This window comes from Monodelphis domestica, chromosome 2 (genome assembly GCF_027887165.1).
Source record: "Monodelphis domestica isolate mMonDom1 chromosome 2, mMonDom1.pri, whole genome shotgun sequence".
NCBI classification, from domain to species: domain Eukaryota; kingdom Metazoa; phylum Chordata; class Mammalia; order Didelphimorphia; family Didelphidae; genus Monodelphis; species Monodelphis domestica.
In genome coordinates this window covers 493971549-493992457 of record NC_077228.1, presented here as the reverse complement: position 1 = coordinate 493992457, position 20909 = coordinate 493971549, and the positions used below count along the sequence as shown (strand labels likewise).

The 20909-nt window shown below is 41.4% G+C and overlaps 2 protein-coding genes across 2 annotated transcripts; one reads left to right on the top strand and one right to left on the bottom strand.

The window, feature by feature from the left end:
- Positions 1 to 3059: 3059 nt before the first annotated feature.
- Positions 3060 to 4284, bottom strand: LOC103100392 (purine nucleoside phosphorylase-like). Its single transcript, XM_056819301.1, has one exon. It carries the CDS (start codon positions 4066 to 4068, stop codon positions 3196 to 3198), a length of 873 nt encoding a protein of 290 aa, XP_056675279.1. The 5' UTR covers positions 4069 to 4284; the 3' UTR covers positions 3060 to 3195.
- A 2376-nt stretch (positions 4285 to 6660) lies between these two features.
- On the top strand, positions 6661 to 8116 carry LOC100014588 (purine nucleoside phosphorylase-like). The gene has a single exon (XM_056819302.1). The coding sequence runs from the start codon at positions 6861 to 6863 to the stop codon at positions 7731 to 7733; it is 873 nt and encodes a 290-aa protein (XP_056675280.1). The 5' UTR covers positions 6661 to 6860; the 3' UTR covers positions 7734 to 8116.
- The last annotated feature ends 12793 nt before the right edge of the window (positions 8117 to 20909 follow it).

The following is a 20909-nucleotide window of genomic DNA, read 5'->3' as shown; positions in this document are numbered from 1 at the left end:
AAGGAAGGAAGGAAGGAAGGAAGGAAGGAAGGAAGGAAGGAAGGAAGGAAATAGAAAGGGAGGAGGGAGGGAGAGAGGGAGAGAGAGAAATCATTTGGAGCAGTTCAATGAGTTCCTAAAGGTTGGGCAAAGGCAACATTGGACTTTCATCCAGTTTCTAGCCAAACAAGCTGCAGAGATGGCTGCTGAGAAGTCCTTTGGCTTCATGTGAAATGGGCAAGAAGACAGATGGCCAAAGGAAAAGAAAAGCAAAAAAAGGAGCCACAGCCTCTGGATTAAGCTGAAAGGAATTCCAGGACTTCTTCCTTCTCCTCTAGTAGCTGCCAATTGTTTTAATCTCCCTCTCAGTAGGCCTCCAGTAAGGGTTCATGTTGCCCTGCTTCCTCCTCCTCTGATTGTAACTTCACTCCCAGAAGATTTTAGATCACACCTATTCCACCCCATGGGATCATCACCTCCCTTCACGGCAGCTCCAGGGCCCATGCACTATCCTTCCCAAGATCCCCATAGGATGGGGACTCCTCTGGGGATGTGGCAAAGTAGGGACATTAATTCATTGCTGGTGGAGCTGTGAACTGATCCAACCATTCTGGAGGGCAATTTGGAACTATGCCCAAAGGGCGACAAAAGAATATCTACCCTTTGACCCAGCCATAGCACTGCTGGGTCTGTACCCCAAAGAGATAATGGACACAAAGACTTGTACAAAAATATTCATAGCTGCGCTCTTTGTGGTGGCCCAAAACTGGAAAACGAGGGGATGCCCATCAATTGGGGAATGGCTGAACAAACTGTGGTATATGTTGGTGATGGAATACTATTATGCTCAAAGGAATAATAAAGTGGAGAAGTTCCATGGAGACTGGAACAACCTCCAGGAAGTGATGCAGAGCGAGAGGAGCAGAACCAGGAGAACATTGTACACAGAGACTAATACACTGTGGTATAATCGAACGTAATGGACTTCTCCATTAGTGGTGGTGTAATGTCCCTGAACAACTTGCAGGGATCCAGGAGAAAAAAACACCATTCATAAGCAAAGGATAAACTATGGGAGTGGAAACACCGAGAAAAAGCAACTGCCTGAATACAGAGGTTGAGGGGACATGACAGAGGATAGACTTTAAATGAACACTCTAATGCAAATACTAACAACAAAGCAATGGGTTCAAATCAAGAAAACATCTAATGCCCAGTGGACTTACGCGTCGGCTATGGGGGGTGGGGGGAGGAAAAGAAAATGATCTATGTCTTTAATGAATAATGCTTGGAAATGATCAAATAAAATATATTTAAAAAAAAAAAAAGGATGGGGACTCCTCTAGGAAAGCTCAGATGGCCTTGCTACACTGGTTGGGCTCTGAGGTGATGAAGTGCTTTAGAAATGTAAGGAACAAATTTGGGGGTAAATAGTTTTAACAAACGTTTATTTGTTTTCCTTTTATTATTATTTATAATTATATTATTTATCTATTTATACATTATTTATTATTATCATTATTATCAACAAAAAGGAATTGAGTGTTGTCCAGACTTTTAATTTTTAAACAGTATCAGAACTGCTTCTGGTGGCCTGAAGTCTTCAAGGATAGCTGGCAAGTGCCCAGGGCACCTAGGCAATGAGGCAGGAACTGCAAGGGTTGGAGGCTGGGGGTGGCTGGGTGCCATGACAGAGGTTCCATGGTATGGCTGGACAAGAAGGGCTCTATGAAGTGCAACCCCAAAGACTATCCACAGGAGACCCAAATAACTTGTTTGGGGTTCCAACATAGGCCACAGGCTTAAAGGGCCACTTTCTCCCCCTCCCCCCAACCCCCCTCTCCCACTAGGGACTTTGCAATCCACCACAGATTGATTAGTACTGAAGGGTTACCAACAGCTCATCCCCCAAATCTGAACCTCTCCCACCCCATTTTCTAAAATATCTACTAAAATTATGTCAAAATAAAATAAAATTTAATAGAGCTGCTTCTGGTTTCCAGGCCATCAAGCCCGGCCATCATGTTGACAGAGAAAGCCTCGGAAAAAAAGACTAGTTTGAGTTTCTAAAAAAGAAGGGCAGAAACTCCCACCCAAAGTCTTTCTACTGCCAGGGGTTGTAGGGAGCTCACTACCTAGAATTCAAAGTGACTTTCCCAAAGTTCACAAGCTGTGAACTCCTGGTTGTTGACTTGGAAAAAACACAGAACTATTAAATAGAAAATCACTCTTTAATCAAGGAAAAGGGGTTCAGTGTGATAGTAGGCCTCTACACAGAGCTGTGAGCCACATGCCTATGGAGAGTCCAAGGATTGAACTCTGGTCACTGACCCCTGGGGAAGCCAACCAAGCTAGATTGGACAATTCCAAGGAGCCATTAAAGTTGGGAAGCTTGAATACCTTTCTAGGTGAAACATGGAGATACTTAACATCTGATGGGATTAGCTATTCGCACCCAAACTACCTTAAAGTCTATTTCATCTGAGACCAGGGAAGTAGGACTTTGGAGAGGAACTCTCATGTGACAAGGTCAAACCTTAGTAAACTGGGGGTCATTAACTCTTCCTAGGCTACAAGTTTGGGGTTTCTAGATTCCATGTTGAAATTGTGAAGTCCTCCTTGTGAACTCCAGTAGTCTCTTATTACCTCCAGGATCCAGCCATCAGTACCTCTTCGTGATTGGCAGTCTTGTGAGTTTCATAGTCTAGCATTGAACATTTCCAATGTTCAGCCATTTCTCATCCCCCTCCCTTGGTTTCCAGTTCTTTGTTATAACAAAAAGAGTTACTATATTTTTATACTTCTGCATCTTTTTTCCACTTTTTTAATCTCTGAAATTCTTGACCTTATGTCCACAAACAATCAAACTTTCTTCATGGAAATGCTGGTTTTGTGTGGTTTAATCTCAGAATTTAAAAAAATCAAATTTTGATTTTAAGAAGAGCCTCTCTCTTGACTTACCAGATAAACAGTGAATTTTCAATGCACTTAACACTGGATCTCTTATTACAACATGGATCCAAAAGAACCCCATTTCAGTTGATATAAATGAATTCAAATATGCTCAGTTTATTGTGGTACTCAGATAAAGCTCTTTATTGTCACAGGAGGCAGAAGTTCTTTAGGTAAAATCAATTACAATCTTTGATAACATTACACTGTTATGGTACTCCTGCAGGTGGTACTAACTGTATCATAAGAGCAGGGAAGGAGAGGTCAAAAAGTCTCTTCTGCTGGTGGCTGCATGTTCTCCACAAGAATACAGACAAACTTTTCCAGCTTCTTGGCAGCCTGCTGCCCAGCCATCAGCACCTCTTCATGATTGGCAGTCTCTCGGGTTTCATAGTCCAGTATTGATTTGTTGGTGATGAGGGAGAATCCAAAGACCCGAAGGCCACAGTGTCTCGCCACTATCACTTCTGGCACGGTGCTCATGCCCACGGCATCGGCCCCTATTTTCTGCAGAAACCGACACTCTGCGATGGTCTCAAAGTTGGGGCCTCCCACCATGACATAAGTTCCTTCTTGCAGTGGTCGGTCTTGATCCATCTGCTTCCAGATGCCATGGGCCTTCTGCCTCAAAACTCGGTCATAAGCATCAGACATGGGGGGGAACCTTCCTCCAAATCGGTTATCATTGGGTCCACTGAGGGGATTTTGGCCCCCGAGGCCTGGCAGGTTGATATGATCTCGGATCAGCATGATGTCCCCCACTTCATATTCGGGGTTCAGTCCCCCGGCAGCATTGGTGACAATTAAGGTGTGCACATTCATCAGTCGGAAAACCCTCACGGGGAATGTCACCTTCCAGAGAGGATAGCCTTCATACATGTGGAAGCGGCCCTGCATCATCACACAGCATTTGTCCTTTAAGTATCCAAATACCAGTCGCCCTGCATGGCCTGGTACCGTGCTCTGAGGGAAGTTGGGTATCTCACTGTAGGCAAAGGCCTGCCCTTGGGTCACTCTATTTGCCAAATCCCCCAATCCAGAACCGCAGATCACCGCTATTTGGGGCCGATGTTCCGTGTGGGCCAAAAGCCACTCTGCTGTTTCCTTATAATCCTCATACCTGAACTCATGCTCCATGGCTCCCTCGGGGTGTCTGATCCTCTCTGCTACGATGTCCCCCTCTTTCTTTAGCTTCCCCTAAAAGCTGTTCTGCTGGGATCTGTCCTCCTCAGCCCCTTTGGGGATCAAAGTGGCAGCTGCCAAGTTTTCTAAGGTGGGTCTGCAGATCCTTCAGAGCCGGCTCCAATCTCCAGGGAAGCTGCTGCTCTTCCAGTAGCCTCCGGTGAGCTCAGAAGCCCCAGACAAACAGGGCTTTTTATACTGGATCCTGGAGGTAATGAGGCCCCTGGAGTTCACACGGAGGGCCTCACAAGGAGGAGTTCACAAGTAGGACTTCACAAGGAGGATCTCACAAGGAGAAGTTCACAAGTAGAAGTTCACAAGGAAGACTTCACAATGTCAACATGGAATCTAGAAACGCCAAACTTGTAGCCTAGAAAGAGTTAATGACCCCCAGTTTACTTAGCTTAAAGGTTTGACTTTGTCACCTGAGTTCCTCCCTGGGGGAAAGTCCTACTTCACTAGTCTCAGACTAACAATAGATTTTAGGGTAGTTTGGGTGGGAATAGTTAATCCCATCAGGTATTAAGTACCTCTTTTGTCCCAAGGATTTCTCCCCTTAGGCCAAAGTCCTTTACCAAGATGGCCCAGCCCTTGGCTGGGTCCTTCCCTTTTGTGTCCATTGTAAAGCAACAGCCCCCCTGTGTTATTCCCCTTTGTTACCATTGTCAAGTCAATCAACTGTCCCCACATCCTCAGCCCCCTTGTTTCACCTAGAGAGGTATTCAAGCTTCCCAACTTTAATGGCTCCTTGGAACTGTCCAATCTAGCTTGGTTGGCTTTCCCAGGGGTCAGTGTCCAGAGACCAGAGTTCAGTCCTCAGACTCTTCGTGGATGTGTGGACCTCCTTTTGTCTCCTGCTGGATATTCCCATATCCAGATTGCCAACTCCAGTCTGGGTTCTTCAGCTTTGGGGAGGAATTAACTGTTAACACAACTTTAGAGACATTATTGGCTAACATTTATATCACTTGCATTTTACTACATTAGACATACAATATGAGCAAAACCCCACAGAACTGAACCAGTTCTTAAGCTTCTCCGAGAAGCTCTTTCACCAAAACTTACAACCATTTAAACCTTAAACTGGCATTTCAATTCATGAAGACACTTTCTCTATTTTAATCGACTTACAGCAGTTACCCAGAACTTCACCTGAACACTCAGGCTCTCTCACTCCAGCTGAGCTTCCCATTGAAAGCTTTCACCCAACCATTCACTCATCTGAACTGCTCTCCTGGTCCTCGCCTCTAGACAGGGCTGCGCTTACATCCATATGAACCAACACACACCCCCAAAAATGTAGCCAAGCTCTGAGCTTGTAGTCAGGTTGAGCTAGACTCCATTTTGTCCAGTTTATGTTGGGGCCAGACTCTGCCCCCACCTGCCATCTTCTCTGAACCCTAGCCTGCATCAGGCCCAAACTTTGTAAACATAACTTGAGGCCATTTTGTTAGGTGGTTCCTCAGACTGTCAGCTGTCCCCACCTCCTCCTGTGGACCATAGACATGCAGTTCCCCATTCCAGCAGCTTCTGGGTAGCTCTGGACTCTGTGGCTCTCTGAGCAATCCACAGTCCACTGCTTAATGGCCCCTTAATTAAAGAGCGGGTCACTCCCAAATACTGGAGGCCGAGTTCTTTCTGCCCCTCTGCTAGTCAGATTCCTGACTCAACATCAAGAGGGCTGTGTGGGTACCTCACATCTTGGGATCCTCCTTAGCAGGGAGACTCAGGCAGCTGGGACTTAGGAATCTCGCTGGGGAACCTCAATTTGTTGACTTAGAAAAGATGTAGAATTAAATGGTCAGAAAATCACTCTTTAATTAAGGGAAAGGGGTTCAGTGAGATAGTAGGCCTCTACACAAGGAGCTGTGAGCCACACGCCTCTGTAGAGTCTGAGGACTGAACTCTGGTCTCTCTGGACACTGACCCCTGGGAAAGCCAACCAAGCTAGATTGGACAGTTCCAAGGAGCCATTAAAGTTGGGAAGCTTGAAGACCTCTCTAGATGAAACAAGGGGGCTGAGGATGAGGGGACAGTTGATTGACTTGACAATGGTAACAAAGGGGAATAACACAGGGGGGCTGTTGCTTTACAATGGACACAAAAGGGAAGGGCTGGGCCATCTTGGTAAAGGACTTTGGCCTAAGGGGAGAAACCCTTGGGACAAAAGAGGTACTTAATACCTGATGGGATTAACTATTCCCACCCAAACTACCCTAAAATCTATTGTTAGTCTGAGACTAGTGAAGTAGGACTTTCCCCCAGGGAGGAACTCAGGTGACAAAGTCAAACCTTTAAGCTAAGTAAACTGGGGGTCATTAACTCTTTCTAGGCTACAAGTTTGGCGTTTCTAGATTCCATGTTGACATTGTGAAGTCTTCCTTGTGAACTTCTACTTGTGAACTTCTCCTTGTGAGATCCTCCTTGTGAAGTCCTACTTGTGAACTCCTCCTTGTGAGGCCCTCCGTGTGAACTCCAGGGGCCTCATTACCTCCAGGATCCAGTATAAAAAGCCCTGTTTGTCTGGGGCTTCTGAGCTCACCGGAGGCTACTGGAAGAGCAGCAGCTTTCCTGGAGATTGGAGCCGGCTCTGAAGGATCTGCAGACCCACCTTAGAAAACTTGGCAGCCGCCACTTTGATCCCCAAAGGGGCTGAGGAGGACAGATCCCAGCAGAACAGCTTTTAGGGGAAGCTAAAGAAAGAGGGGGACATCGTAGCAGAGAGGATCAGACACCCCGAGGGAGCCATGGAGCATGAGTTCAGGTATGAGGATTATAAGGAAACAGCAGAGTGGCTTTTGGCCCACACAGAACATCGGCCCCAAATAGCGGTGATCTGCGGTTCTGGATTGGGGGATTTGGCAAATAGAGTGACCCAAGGGCAGGCCTTTGCCTACAGTGAGATACCCAACTTCCCTCAGAGCACGGTACCAGGCCATGCAGGGCGACTGGTATTTGGATACTTAAAGGACAAATGCTGTGTGATGATGCAGGGCCGCTTCCACATGTATGAAGGCTATCCTCTCTGGAAGGTGACATTCCCTGTGAGGGTTTTCCGACTGATGAATGTGCACACCTTAATTGTCACCAATGCTGCCGGGGGACTGAACCCCGAATATGAAGTGGGGGACATCATGCTGATCCGAGATCATATCAACCTGCCAGGCCTCGGGGGCCAAAATCCCCTCAGTGGACCCAATGATAACCGATTTGGAGGAAGGTTCCCCCCCATGTCTGATGCTTATGACCGAGTTTTGAGGCAGAAGTCCCATGGCATCTGGAAGCAGATGGATCAAGACCGACCACTGCAAGAAGGAACTTATGTCATGGTGGGAGGCCCCAACTTTGAGACCATCGCAGAGTGTCGGTTTCTGCAGAAAATAGGGGCCGATGCCGTGGGCATGAGCACCGTGCCAGAAGTGATAGTGGCGAGACACTGTGGCCTTCGGGTCTTTGGATTCTCCCTCATCACCAACAAATCAATACTGGACTATGAAACCCGAGAGACTGCCAATCATGAAGAGGTGCTGATGGCTGGGCAGCAGGCTGCCAAGAAGCTGGAAAAGTTTGTCTGTATTCTTGTGGAGAACATGCAGCCACCAGCAGAAGAGACTTTTTGACCTCTCCTTCCCTGCTCTTATGATACAGTTAGTACCACCTGCACGAGTACCATAACAGTGTAATGTTATCAAAGATTGTAATTGATTTTACCTAAAGAACTTCTGCCTCCTGTGACAATAAAGAGCTTTATCTGAGTACCACAATAAACTGAGCATATTTGAATTCATTTATATCAACTGAAATGGGGTTCTTTTGGATCCATGTTGTAATAAGAGATCCAGTGTTAAGTGCATTGAAAATTCACTGTTTATCTGGTAAGTCAAGAGAGAGGCTCTTCTTAAAATCAAAATTTGATTTTTTTAATTCTGAGGTTAAACCACACAAAACCAGCATTTCCATGAAGAAAGTAGGATTGTTTGTGGACATAAGGTCAAGAATTTCAGAGATTTAAAGTTACAGAAGTAGGGTGAGGGGGTATCATGAATACTATTACCTTGGGAAAAATATTATAATAAAATTTTTAAAGAAATCAAGTGATAAGTTTCATTTTATTTTTCAGAAATTGTAATTATTTCAAAATGTCTCAATAACAGAAAAAATTGTATAATAATGTTCATATTTCCCTACCAGGTCCTTATTTTAAGTTGTATATATGTCTAATTGGATGTTTCAGAAGCATATTTCATTGAGAATCTGTAATAGAAAGCAAAGTTGTCATTTTCCCACTTGACATTCTGAATGGTAACCTAAGTACAAAATTAAATTGAGCTACTGAATGACAAACTCTTGTCTTTATTTAAATATTTATATACAAATCTGCAAATTAAAATATGAGAACTTCAGGAATCCCAAGCAGCAGTGCAAGGAGGACCTATAGACTTCTCTACATGATTTAAGTCCAAGAGATACAATGTATGTAAAGAACTTCTAGTGCACAGGTACAACTCAGCTGGCCTAGGAAGGTCCATTCCAAGTACTTTCAACAACCTCAACAGTGATAAAAATTGGAGAAAAGATATTGTGGCTCCATTACTCTCATGTGAAAAAAGTATCTTCCATCAAAAATGATTGATTGCATGTGTCAATGACATTGAACTCCTAAACTTATGTTTTTTCAATAAGAGGCTTGATTTTCTTGTAGTTGGTTTGATTTTGAAATAGAATGAGTAAAAGCCAATAGGTAAGTGTATAATTTATGTTATGTTATAGGATTTCTGTTTAGAAATAATTATTAGTATATTTTTATAGGATTATAGAAAAAGTTAAAATAACTGGATGATAGGTAAATGATAAAGTGTTACAAAGTGTTATAAGTGTTAGTCAACACCGCTTCAGAGGGGATATTGTATTTATATAATATTGTTGTATATAATTTTTTTACATAATAATTGTAAGTTGAATTTAGATTGATATCTTTAGGTTCTTATTTCTGTATAGTCAGGATTGTGTTACTTGTAACTAGTTATAATTTTATAACTGTAATGTTTATAATTTGAGACTTGCTTTCTTTCTTTACTTCTCCCTGTTTCTCATATCAGTATAGTTTTCTATTATAAAGAAATAATAGTATAGGCAACTTTGACTAGAAATATAGAGTGTAGGATAGTAATGTTTGAAAGATCCAATGGGGAGACTAGTCCAGATGCATTTCAACATTTAAGAAAGATAGAGATTGTCACACCAGAGAACATTTTGGAGTGGTCAAACAAGAAGGCCTATGAGGAGGCCCAGAAGCACTTGAAAATGGCTGAAGAAGGCCAGAAAGCAATGGTATCTGAGCTCCAAAAGAAATAGAGGAGGGAGTACTGTGACAGACATTGGCACTAAAGAAAATTGCCAGGCTTAAGAGTGTGTGAAATTGATTACCTCGATGGGGGAGGGGCCCCAGGAGTTAGGACTCCTGAGGAGAGAAGACTAACTGGGAGAGGAGTTGGTCATCTCTTGGTCTTGAGAAGCCCAAGGCAGAAGGTGGGAAAAGACTTTCTCCTGAGGGTTACCCACTTTTCCTGCTGGTGACTGGAAAATACTCCCCCCGCCCCCAACACTTCCCAATTGAAGGGACTTTCTGAAGAGAAACCTGAGCAGACTTTACCTCAGCTCCTGTTGCCCAGGGGTGAGTCAACCTGACTTTCTCTCAGGGGGCTCAGGCTGCCAAGGCCTGAGTTCCCCCCAAATTCAAAGAGGGAAGAAAAAGGGTTTAGAGACAGGGACCCTTTTCCCCCACTTTGCTTCTGGAGCAAAACTCCGGTATTCAGAAGTTGTAGGGAGAAGTAATCATTCTACTGCATGATGCTAGGCTTTTAGCATTATCTAGTAAAAAAGAGACCAATGGGGGAGGTACCCCAGGGAGGAAACACGAGGGCATAAGCATAAAGTGTAGAAAGGAAAAAGAAAACTTTAAAATTTTATTGGTGGAGAAACAGATAGTTGGGTAAGATGCCAAGGGAAGTAACTTAAGTACAAAACAGAAATCTATAATTGAGATGGAGAGAGAAATTGCACAGATAATAGCAGACATGAAACATGACATTTATGGTTCACAATACATGGGCACATAAAACTGCATGGAGAAAAGCAAGGAACAGATTAAAACCTTTTTGGAAAATTTCTTAGCTTGCAGAATGGATCTAGGCAGTGGAAAATCAAAGGGGCTAGCAAATCTTTAAAACAGCAACTTAAGTATCCACACCATTCTGACAAGATAGCCAAATGAGACATTGTTGCAAGAGACTTTGGAGCTAATACGTTTATACATCTAAGAGGGGAAAGAAAGGAAAATGAGGGGAGAACTAACAAATCCAAAAGCCAAAGACTTTTACCCATGAAATATTATAACACTCAAAGATACCAGTCCTGGGGATGGGTTTAGAACAGATCAATACCAAAATTTCAATGACTGTCTATTCCCTGAACCAGAGACTGCAAAACAATTTAAGGAGGAACATAAGAGTCTTTGATAGTGAAACCTCATCCAAGCAGTTCTCAAACTGAAAGTAACACAAACACAAACCTTTCTTCTGAGCAAGCTGTTAGCTCACAGACAGCAGTGCTCCAAAGTGATACAGAGCTAGTTAATAATAGTGGATTGAATGAGGGTGGAATAACTAAAAAGGGGATGATTGCACTATAACATCTACAAAACCTGAAACATCTACTAGTTATACAATTGTATTACAAACCCTGGGGCAAGAAGGTTCTGATGACAATAGGAAACCTGTGTATGCAAACACCATAATAGCTAATTTACAAGAGACTAGAACTGTAACTTGGGACAGAAGTGGGAGAACAAAAGTACAAACCACAAACAGTGATAGAGGGGAGAGTGGATCTGTATTGAAGTAATTCCCAGAAGATACCACCATAGAGGGAGTGGTTTCTATGTCAAGAGATTCACAAGAGGGAGTAGATACACAAGGGCCTGATCCAAAAGATATGGTAGAACCTGTGCACTTTAGTAACATAATAGCAGATCCATAGGAAGCAGTAAACCCACAAGAATCAAATTTTTCACCACAGAACTCAGAATTAGAGCATATTACTGGGCAACAGATAGAAAAAGACTTGGGAAATATAGAAATCACTGAAATGGGGTCAGACCAAGATACAAAACCCGAGTTAACAACACCTGACACAGAATTACAACATGTCACTGAACAAAAGCTAGTGAAAGACATGGAGAGTACAGAAATCAGTGACCAAGAGTCAAACTCAGACCCAGATGCTACAGTATCAAATGGTACAATAATAGTTGAACAAAACAGTGATGAAGAACAGGAACCCTATGAGTACATTAACCTTTATGATAAAGTTCACAAAGATTTAGATGAATGGGACACAAATTGGCATAGTGAACACCTGAATTCAGAACAAACACGTTTTTCTGATTCTGATTCTGATGAAAAAATTGAAAATATAGGAAACTCTTTATCAGTAGAGGAAATACTGTATATTGCAGGAGTCAATAGTCAAGAAGAATTTTGGAAGAAATATGACTTAGGGGACAGTGACACTGAATTGGAAGTAATATGATAGAGAACTTGGTACCAGGACTGATTTGAGTTCTATAGGGTAGCAAACAACACGAAACCTTATAGAAACCCACACTGGTACTAGACATAAGATCTGACACTTAATCCATGAAGTTACCTTAATCAAATCAGGAAAACCCCTAAGCCATAATGACAAGGTCTGGCTGAAAAGAAAAACAAAACTGAGACAAGTCCACGAACTCCAGTAAATGTAGATGAGAAATATCCAAGATGCTATTGGAGCATCTTACCCAAACAAAAATTATTGCATAAAACTGAAATAGAATAATGCCCCATGACAGATAATATAAATTTGGGTTAGTTAGATCAGGGAGGGTTAGCGTAGCCTGTGAAATAGAGGAGAAGCAGTTCCTTGTGGAACCTGGGAATTTATTTGGGTGGATTTAGAATCCCTTAGACTTATTAAACCTATATACAAATTTCAATCTCAAGCCTAGACTAAAATATCATTAACCTCTATAATCAACCACAGAGGAATAGAGTAATTGCCTTACAATGACACATTAAGAAAGATACCTACATTTATTACATTAAAAAAAATCTCACTTGCACACATGAAGATGGCACAAACATCCTGTATAAAGTTTCACTCACATGAATCAACATGTTTACTCTTACATACACGCACACAATATTACACACACACATGATCCTGTAGTTCTGGATACTTGAGATTGTCTTTCAAGGTAAAACAACAGGTAAGTATGTATCCTGTAAAGGAGAAGGCACCCTGGACCAGTGATAAACTTCAAGCAATACCAAAGGATGGAAGATACATGGACAACTGGAAAGAACTTTGAATCAAAGACATTATGGGGAATGAACTTCAGGAAAATGGATCATGTAAGATTAATCGCCAATCATATTAACTTCACATATGTGGGAAGTATATCCACATATATAGTGAAATAAATATGCATCCTCTGTGACATATCTAGAACACAAACAAATTTCACACTTATATTAGGGGCTGTACCGTAAATAAGGACAGCCCATAAATTGTATATCTGTAAATAGATCTCTAGTACCAGAGGATATATATATATATATATAACATGTGACATATGTAAATATATACAAATAACAGACATGTATATATGTAACATGTTAATGATATAATTCAGTAATAGAGATAGAAAGGAGAGAGTTCCCCCCAAACTTGAGGAGGGAAGGAAAAAAGGTTTAGATAGAAACCCCTTTTCCCCACTTTCCTTTTCCCATTCTTCCCTGCCTGTTACTCCTTTTATATTACCTGATTGAGTTGACATTAAAATAGTTATCTTTTCCCCAAGCTGAGTGTGAGTGAACAGATCAAGGGGAGATCCTTTGGTCTTGAGTAGTGGAGGGGGGACAAGAGGGACAAGAACAAATTGGGGAGAGTAGATTTAGTGAAGGAGGGAATGCAGAAGGGGGGAAATCTTCAAACCCCCTCTCCTCTCTCTGAGACAACCCTAAACATCAGCTGTCTCCCCTGAACCCTGCTTTGAGAATGGGGGGGTCTCTTCGCTTTCCCCTGCTCCATACTGAAAGTCTGAACCCCTCTGGTAACAAATTAATGCTTTTATAATACAGTACCTTGCAAAGGGAGAGTGGGAGAAACTGGAGGATCTAGAAACAGAGCTGGCAGATGAGGAATTTCTTTTTGGAGATGTAGAGCTGAGCCACACTGAGCAGCAGGAACTTAAGTATAAGAAGAGAGTACAAGATCTGGCCTGAAAGTACCAGGCAGCCAAGGATCAGGAGAAGCTAGTTGTGTGACCCTGGGTAGGTCATATAATCCCCATTGCCTAGCCCTTACTATTCTTTTACCTTGTAACCAATATATAATATTTGCTTTTCAGATGGAAGGTAAAGATTTTTAAAAATAAAAATAAATAAAACACATAAAAAACCCCCAATAACAACCTTTCCCTAATCTTGTCACTGCTTCAAGGTATCATTCCATATATCTTTTCCATTTTGCTGCCAAATTCTTTGGGGAAAAAATATTATTCCTATTGTTCTAAATTTCTCAACCCTTTACAATGTAATCAATCATTGATCGTAGGGCAAGAGACTATTTGTTCTCTGTGATATTTTACTAATTTACTTTTTCTGCTTGGATATGAGTGGTCCCATACTTAAACATGTTAATTGAAGCTAGAAAGAGAGCTACATATCTAGAAATTCAGCCAGATCCTAACGATTGCTAGAATTATCAGTGGTTCCTTCTTTGAGGTTCTTACATTTTATCTTATACTTCATGTCTTGTTTGGGGCCATTTTCTCTGGTTCACCCTCCATGCCTGGAATGCTCTCCCTCCTCAGCTTTTGACTTTCCTGACCTCCTCTAAGATGCATCTAAAAACCCACCTTCTACAGGAAACCATTCCCAACCCTTTCCATTCTGGTGCATACCTCTGTTAATTATATTTATCTTGTATGTACTTTTTTGTATATTGCCAGTATCATGGTTATTTCCTTTGGTTAATGTCACCCTCTCCTAGAAACAGCAGAGGCACATTAAGCCTTGGGGAAATTCTTTTTGGCAAGGGTGAGGAAGATGGTCATCATTGAGGATGGGGAAAAATTCTGGAGATTGCCACAGGAAGTTGGAGATGGGTGAAGAGGAATGAGAGAACAGTCTGAGCTGACTCACCCTAGGTGACTCCCACAGATGGGTGACCCAGTTTGACTTAACATTCTTTCCTAACTCACATGGATCTAAACAGCTGACAGGGAGCTCTCTGAATACACCTTCAAGTCTTGGTGGATGCTAAGCCTCCTACCCTCCTATCTTGAAGGTCTTTTATCCCCTTCAGCTCATCTACCAACTCTTTACCTGACCCTTGACCCCACGGTAAGGCAGTCTGGTGAAGATCAGATATGCCAAGCCTACGAACAACAGTCTGGTTTTAAACCAGAAATTCAAGGAATCTTTAGAATTAATGACTCAGATTTTATGCCTCCTCTTCTCGCAGTGGAAATAAGAAAATGTTACTTCTAGTGCCTCGACATAAACCAACTATGTAGGCTTGCCCCAGGAAAACTTCTGAAATATGTCTTTCAGGGCTTCTAGCCTGAACTTTGGGCCCACCTTTAGTCCAGAGATTCTCAACTTTTTTGGTGTCATTGGTGAAGCCTCTGGTCCTCTTCTCAGAATAATATTTTCCCCTCTCTGAGCCAGTTACAATGAAAATAAAATTTAAGCATTGCCTGTCACTACCCTTATCTTCCCCTCTCTATAGTGATTTTTCATACCTCTTTATGTTATACATTTTTTACCCCATTCTATCTCTCCCTTCCCTTTTCTTTCACTCCTGTATTCATTTTGTGGCATTATTTTAATACTGGTTGGAGAGGATTCTCATGGTGACTTGGAGCTTCTCTGCACTACATCTCCATCTTGGATCCTCAGAATAATATTTTTTAAAGGCATGAAATATGAAGAATTATGAAGGAAACCAATTATAATGAAATAGAGTTCTCAAAAACATTTTTTTAAAAAATCAAAGTAATAAACTTAAGATTAAGAAATCCTATTTTTGATCCTTGGTTGTGACCCCCCTCTTTTCATCCTCAAGCATCCCACCCACTTCTCGGACTCTCCATTCTCCCTGTAATTAAAGTAGTACCCAAGAAAGGATGTGATTAGAGTTCATTCTCTCCTTACCTCCATATAACTCAGAATTCCTAAGCTTCCTCTAAAGCTTAGCTCTGGGGATGACATGGTCAGCCTTGTACATGACCATTCATTAGGCCCAGGAGAGGTCAGTCAGTTATCTCTATTTTGCAGACGAGCTCCTTCAAACAGAAAATAAAAACTTTGAGGGAAGAGCCAGGTACCAAGAGTTGTCTGGGCCATAGCTCAGAGAGAAAGACTTCAATATGTTTTTTTATCAATGCCAGAAAAGTCTGCTCACCATGGCAAGCGGATACTCATTTTGTGGTATATCATTATATACTTGCAGCAATAAAGGCTCAAAGGCTCATATTAAAAGCAACCCACAGGATTTTGATTTAAAAATGCAAAAGAAACCATTCCTTCATCCCAATTCCATTAGGGGTGGTCCAAAAAGGGATCAAGATTTTGAATCAGGAAGAAATCTTCTTCTGACTGAGGGAAGGGGCCAATGATGTAGATGGGCTCTGGGAAAGACAGTAACTGCCATCTAGGCCTCATGGTCACTAGTGATAAGGATCAGAACACACATGTGTATGTGCCTCAAAAGGGGAAAGGGACAGATTCAGCTCTAGAAAAATTTATTTTAAAAATATTTTAATAAATAAAATTAAAATTAAAAATTATAATTTTTCAAAGCTTTAATAAGTGGTTATTAAATATTCCTTCATGAGAATGAAATAGTACAGAAAGTAATAGGCCAAGGGCAAAGGAAAGACTTTAAGGGACCCTGAGCTGTAGAGGATTCCAGAAGAAGGAGGAAGCAGGTGATTGCAGGAATTACTTGAAAAATGTAAACCTGTGTAGTAAGTACTCCCTAGCTACTTATGGTTCTTAAAACCCATTTAGATTCACCATCTGTGTCCATTGCTCTAAGCCACAGCTTTTCCCACTTTGATCTTTATAACCAACCCATATGAGAGATGAGGCAATAAAAAAGGACATTTTAATTGAAAAAGAATAAATAGAAAAAATAATATATTAATAACAATAGCAAGCATTCACATGGTGCTTTAAGGGTTGCCAAGTATTTTATGAATATTATCTCAACCCTGTTTTTCAGAAGAGGAAACTGAGGCCAATAGAGGTTTGCACTGGTGACACACAGCTAGTAAGTGTCAAAATCAGGATTCAAACTCAGCTCTTCTGAACACCAAGTCCATCTCTCTATGTATTTTGCTAACTAGCTGCCTCACACAAAATAGCAAATACCACTAATACCTGTGGCCTGAATTAAACCATTTTCCAACCAACTCTCGGGGACAGAAGATTAGGAGCAGAAGTATGCTGGAGCCTGCTCAAACTAGCTCCCAAAAGCTGATTGTAATATTTTCATTGTAAATATTTATGCCTGGTGTAAATGTAGAAATTTTAGGCTTCTGGGAGAGGTTATAATATTGTAATGGCTAAAAATGTGGCCACAGGATTTATGTAATATTGAACAATGGCCGCCAAGGAATTTACCTAGCACATGCCCGTGTAGTGTGGGTGTGCACAATTTTTTGGTGCTAGACCAAGATGGAGACTTTTAAAATTCACACTGGGAAATCAGCACATGCTATAAATCAGGAATTGACTGGTTGTTATCTAGACTTAAGAAAGTGATTAGGAAAATGCTAATAATATAGATTGAACTTTAGTGTGTCCTGCATGAGTTTTTTTGTTTTTTTTTAGGGGGGGAAGTTCATTGTTAAACATTTATTGGCCCATCCTGGTTGCAAATCCTGCCTAACTGTGCTGCCATAATGAGGCTATTAGTGGAGTCCATCCTAGGGAAGTAGAAATGGTAAGTTAACTACTGACCCGTTGGCTGATCATCCACAAAAAGTGTCTTGCTCAAGAGTCCTCTTAGCTCAAGACTGGGCAGTGTCTTCTCCAGGGTTGGTTCCTAGCATCCCTAGGACCTGCCTCCCTGGACCTCTAGAGCATAGCCCACTAAGGGTTCAAAGTCTAGCACGTGCAAGAGTGAGGAAACTACAAACAGACTGGCAGAATGCTGCTCCATTAATGCATGAGTGTCTGATTTTGGAAGATAGAGAAGGAAATATCTCTAGTTCTATCTTTCTTGGCTTAGCTACCAGCCACTTTCTTCCCCTGCCTCCTCTTTCTCTCTCACCTGTGCTTTGGGTTTCTCCCCTGCCCTTTCAAAACCTCCCATCTCAGAGGCATCCCTACACCAAGGAGCTCATGTTGGCAGCTGGTGATGTAGCAGTAGAGTGCCAATCCTGAAGTCAGAGAGATCTGAGTTCAAATCCAGCCTCAGACACTTACTAGTGGTATGATCCTGGGTAAGACACTTAGCCTCTGTTTCTTCATCTGTAAAATGGAGATGATAATAATAGCTCCTACCTCCCAGATTTGTTGTGAGGATCAAATTCAATAATAATTTTAAAACACCGAACACAGTTAGTAAGTGCTATGTTATCCATTATTCTGATTACCTAAGTGTCACAGTGTATAGAGAATTGGACATGGAGTCCAATACTATGTATGTGTGTTTGCAATATATGTGTGTACTATGTACATGTATATATGTATACATGTGTACACATACACCCATGTGAAAGAGGGTAGGGATACAGGACTTAAGATATAAGGATAGGAAGAGACCCAAGTAATCATCTAGTTTAACTTCTTCATTTTACAGTTGAGGAAACTGAGGCTCAGAGAGGCTAATAACTTGTCAAATCAGCAATGCTACCCCAGTTATGGTTGTGTCAATAAATATAAGGAACCAGAGGAGGGAGCTATGAGGAAAGAGCAGCAGACATGGAATCTTAATTTTCAAAGATTTTATTAGCTTGTAATCAGAATCTTAATTATGAAACCCTTAATCAAGAGTCTGTCAATTAAGCTTCATTAATCCCAGTAGCTAAACTCACATATACACAGAGATATTCACATTCAGAAATTCATTCATATTCCCATTCCCATTCATTTATATGCACAAACATGTACATAGTCAATAGTTTTTAGATTCATGCTAGTGGGGTGATGGGAAGGGATGGGACAACACTGAGTTTGTTCAGCTATAAAATAAGGATAATAATAGCACCCACTGAGGGGCAGCGAGTTGGCTCAGTGGATTGAGAGCCAGGCCTAGAGACGTAAGGTCCTGCGTTCAAATCTAGCCTCCGACACTTCTTGGCTGTGTGACCCTGGGCAAGTCATTTAATCCTCATCGCCTAGCCCTTACCACTCTTCTGCCTTGGAACCAACACACAGTATTGATTCTAAGACAGAAGGTGAGAGTTTTAATAATAGTAATAATACACACTTCACAAGATTGTTGTGAGGATTAAAGAATATGGTGTATCTAAAATGCTTTGCAAATTTGAAAGTACTATCTAAAAATTAGCTGTCATCTTCATCAGCTCATTGAGAACCAGAGTTTTTGTCATTCAGTCTCTTCAATTGTGTTTGACTCTTCTTAACTCCATTTGGGGTTTTCTTGGCAAAGATACTGGATTGTCACTTTCTTCTCCAGTTTATTTTACAGATGAAGAAATGAAGGCAAATGAATTAAATGACTTGCCCAAGGTCACACAGCAAATAAGCATCTGAGGATGGATTTTAACTCAGATCTTCCTGATTCCAAGCCTAGTGCACTATCCATTGTGTCACCTAGCTACCCCAGAAACAAAGTATTTGTCTGATATTGAGAATTTCTGGTGCGTAAAATCTTCAGAAAAGGACTTGGATTAACTGGATTGTTTTTCTCTTAAAAGTTGCAGTGAGCATTGGAAATATCTTTTGTGTCATGTTAACACTTTCCCCAATACTGCTGGAATGATTCAACCTTATTTGTCCTGTTGGACACCTCTTTAACCATGACAGAGTGAATAATTTCTCCTTTCCTTTTTTTGTTCTTTTTATATACTTACCCTGTCTTAGAGTCTATATTGTGTATTGTTTTCAAGGCTAAAGAGTGGTAAGAGCTAGACAATGGGAGTTAAATGACTCGCCCAGGGACATACAACTAAGAAATACTTGAGGCTAAATTTGAACCCAAGATCTCCAGTCTCTGGGGTGACCCATCTAGTTGCTCTCTTCCCCCCCCTTTTTTTCCAAATACTCCCTTGGGTGCTGGATTCAAATCCTGCCTCATGTACTTCCTAATTGTGCAACCCTTGATGAGACACTAAATCTCTCTAGACTCATTTCCTTTTCTATAATTTACTTTATACATAGATTTCATATTTCACTCCTTTTCTCCTAAATGTACAATTGTTAACAGAGCATTGCTTGCATATTTAAATCATTGGTTTGCCCCAAGGCTCTGTTCCTGGCCCTCTTTTCTTCTCTCTCTATGCTCTCTCACTTGATGACTTCATTAGGTCCCATGAGTTCAATAATCATACCTATGCAGAGGACTCCCAGATCTCTAAATCTGGTCCACCATCCTGATCACCCAGGTTCAAAAACTTGGTGTCATCCTTGACTCCTTACTCTCCCTGGCCCCACATCAGTCAGTTGCCAAAATTTATTGTTTCTTTGTCTTCTTTACGTCTTACATAGAGGGGTACCTTTCTCCACTTTTCTGGCCATCACTCTACATCAGCCTCTTATCACCTCTCACCTGGACTATTCCAATGAGCGTCCTAAGGGAGCCTCCCCAGCTCCAATCTCTCCCCACTCCAACCCTTCTTCCACATAGCCACCAAAGTGATAATACTAAAAGCTCAGATTTGACTGTGAAATTCTCCTGCCCAATAAATTATAGTGTCTCCCTATTATCTATAGGAATTCTTCTGTTTGTCTTTTAAAGCTTTCACTACTGCCCAGTCTTACCTTTTCAGACTTATTACATAGCACTCTCTTATATTGCTTCTATGGTACTGCCAGACTGGCCTTCTACAAACATCTCCTGACTCCTTATCTTTCCTTTGGTTGCCTCACCATGAGTGTTGGTTCTAAGGCCAAGGAGTGGTAAAGGCTAGGCAAGGGGGATTAAGTGACTTGCCCACATTTAATTTGGCTAGTCCTTGGACAGGAAACATAGTCTATTGCCAGATTTCTAATCAAAGTCTTCCTAATTTAGTACAGACTGACACAACTTGGATTTTGCTGGTAGAACATCCTCTCCAATCTACAATGAACCAACAGAAGAGTCAAGAAAAGAGGCAACAGAATCATGGAAGTAACACCAAAAGCAATGGAAAAATGGAGTGGAAGGCAATGGAAAGATATACAGTGGTAGTAGATAGGTGGCAGTCTATTATCAATATATTATCAATTATATTACCAATAATGACCTGTATGCCTACTGAGTTTTTTTTTTTAATTGTATCCTCTTTTATGCCCATCATGGTGATTTGTTCATAGTGGACACCAATAAATATCTGTAAGCTAAATAAATAATCAAGCATAATTTATCAGAAAGAGACCAGAAGTATGAACCAGAAGATCTAGATTCTATTCCCAACTCAAACACAATGAAGTGACCCAGGCAAGTAAAGGAGACAAATAAGGAATTTAAAGGCTGTTGCAGCTCTAAAGGCATTTAAAAAGTCATTGACAAACTGG

Excerpts from the sequence above, each read along its gene's own strand:
- LOC100014588 (XM_056819302.1), top strand. The coding sequence starts at position 6,861 with ATGGAGCATGAGTTCAGGTATGAGGATTATAAGGAAACAGCAGAGTGG.
- LOC103100392 (XM_056819301.1), bottom strand. The coding sequence starts at position 4,068 with ATGGAGCATGAGTTCAGGTATGAGGATTATAAGGAAACAGCAGAGTGG.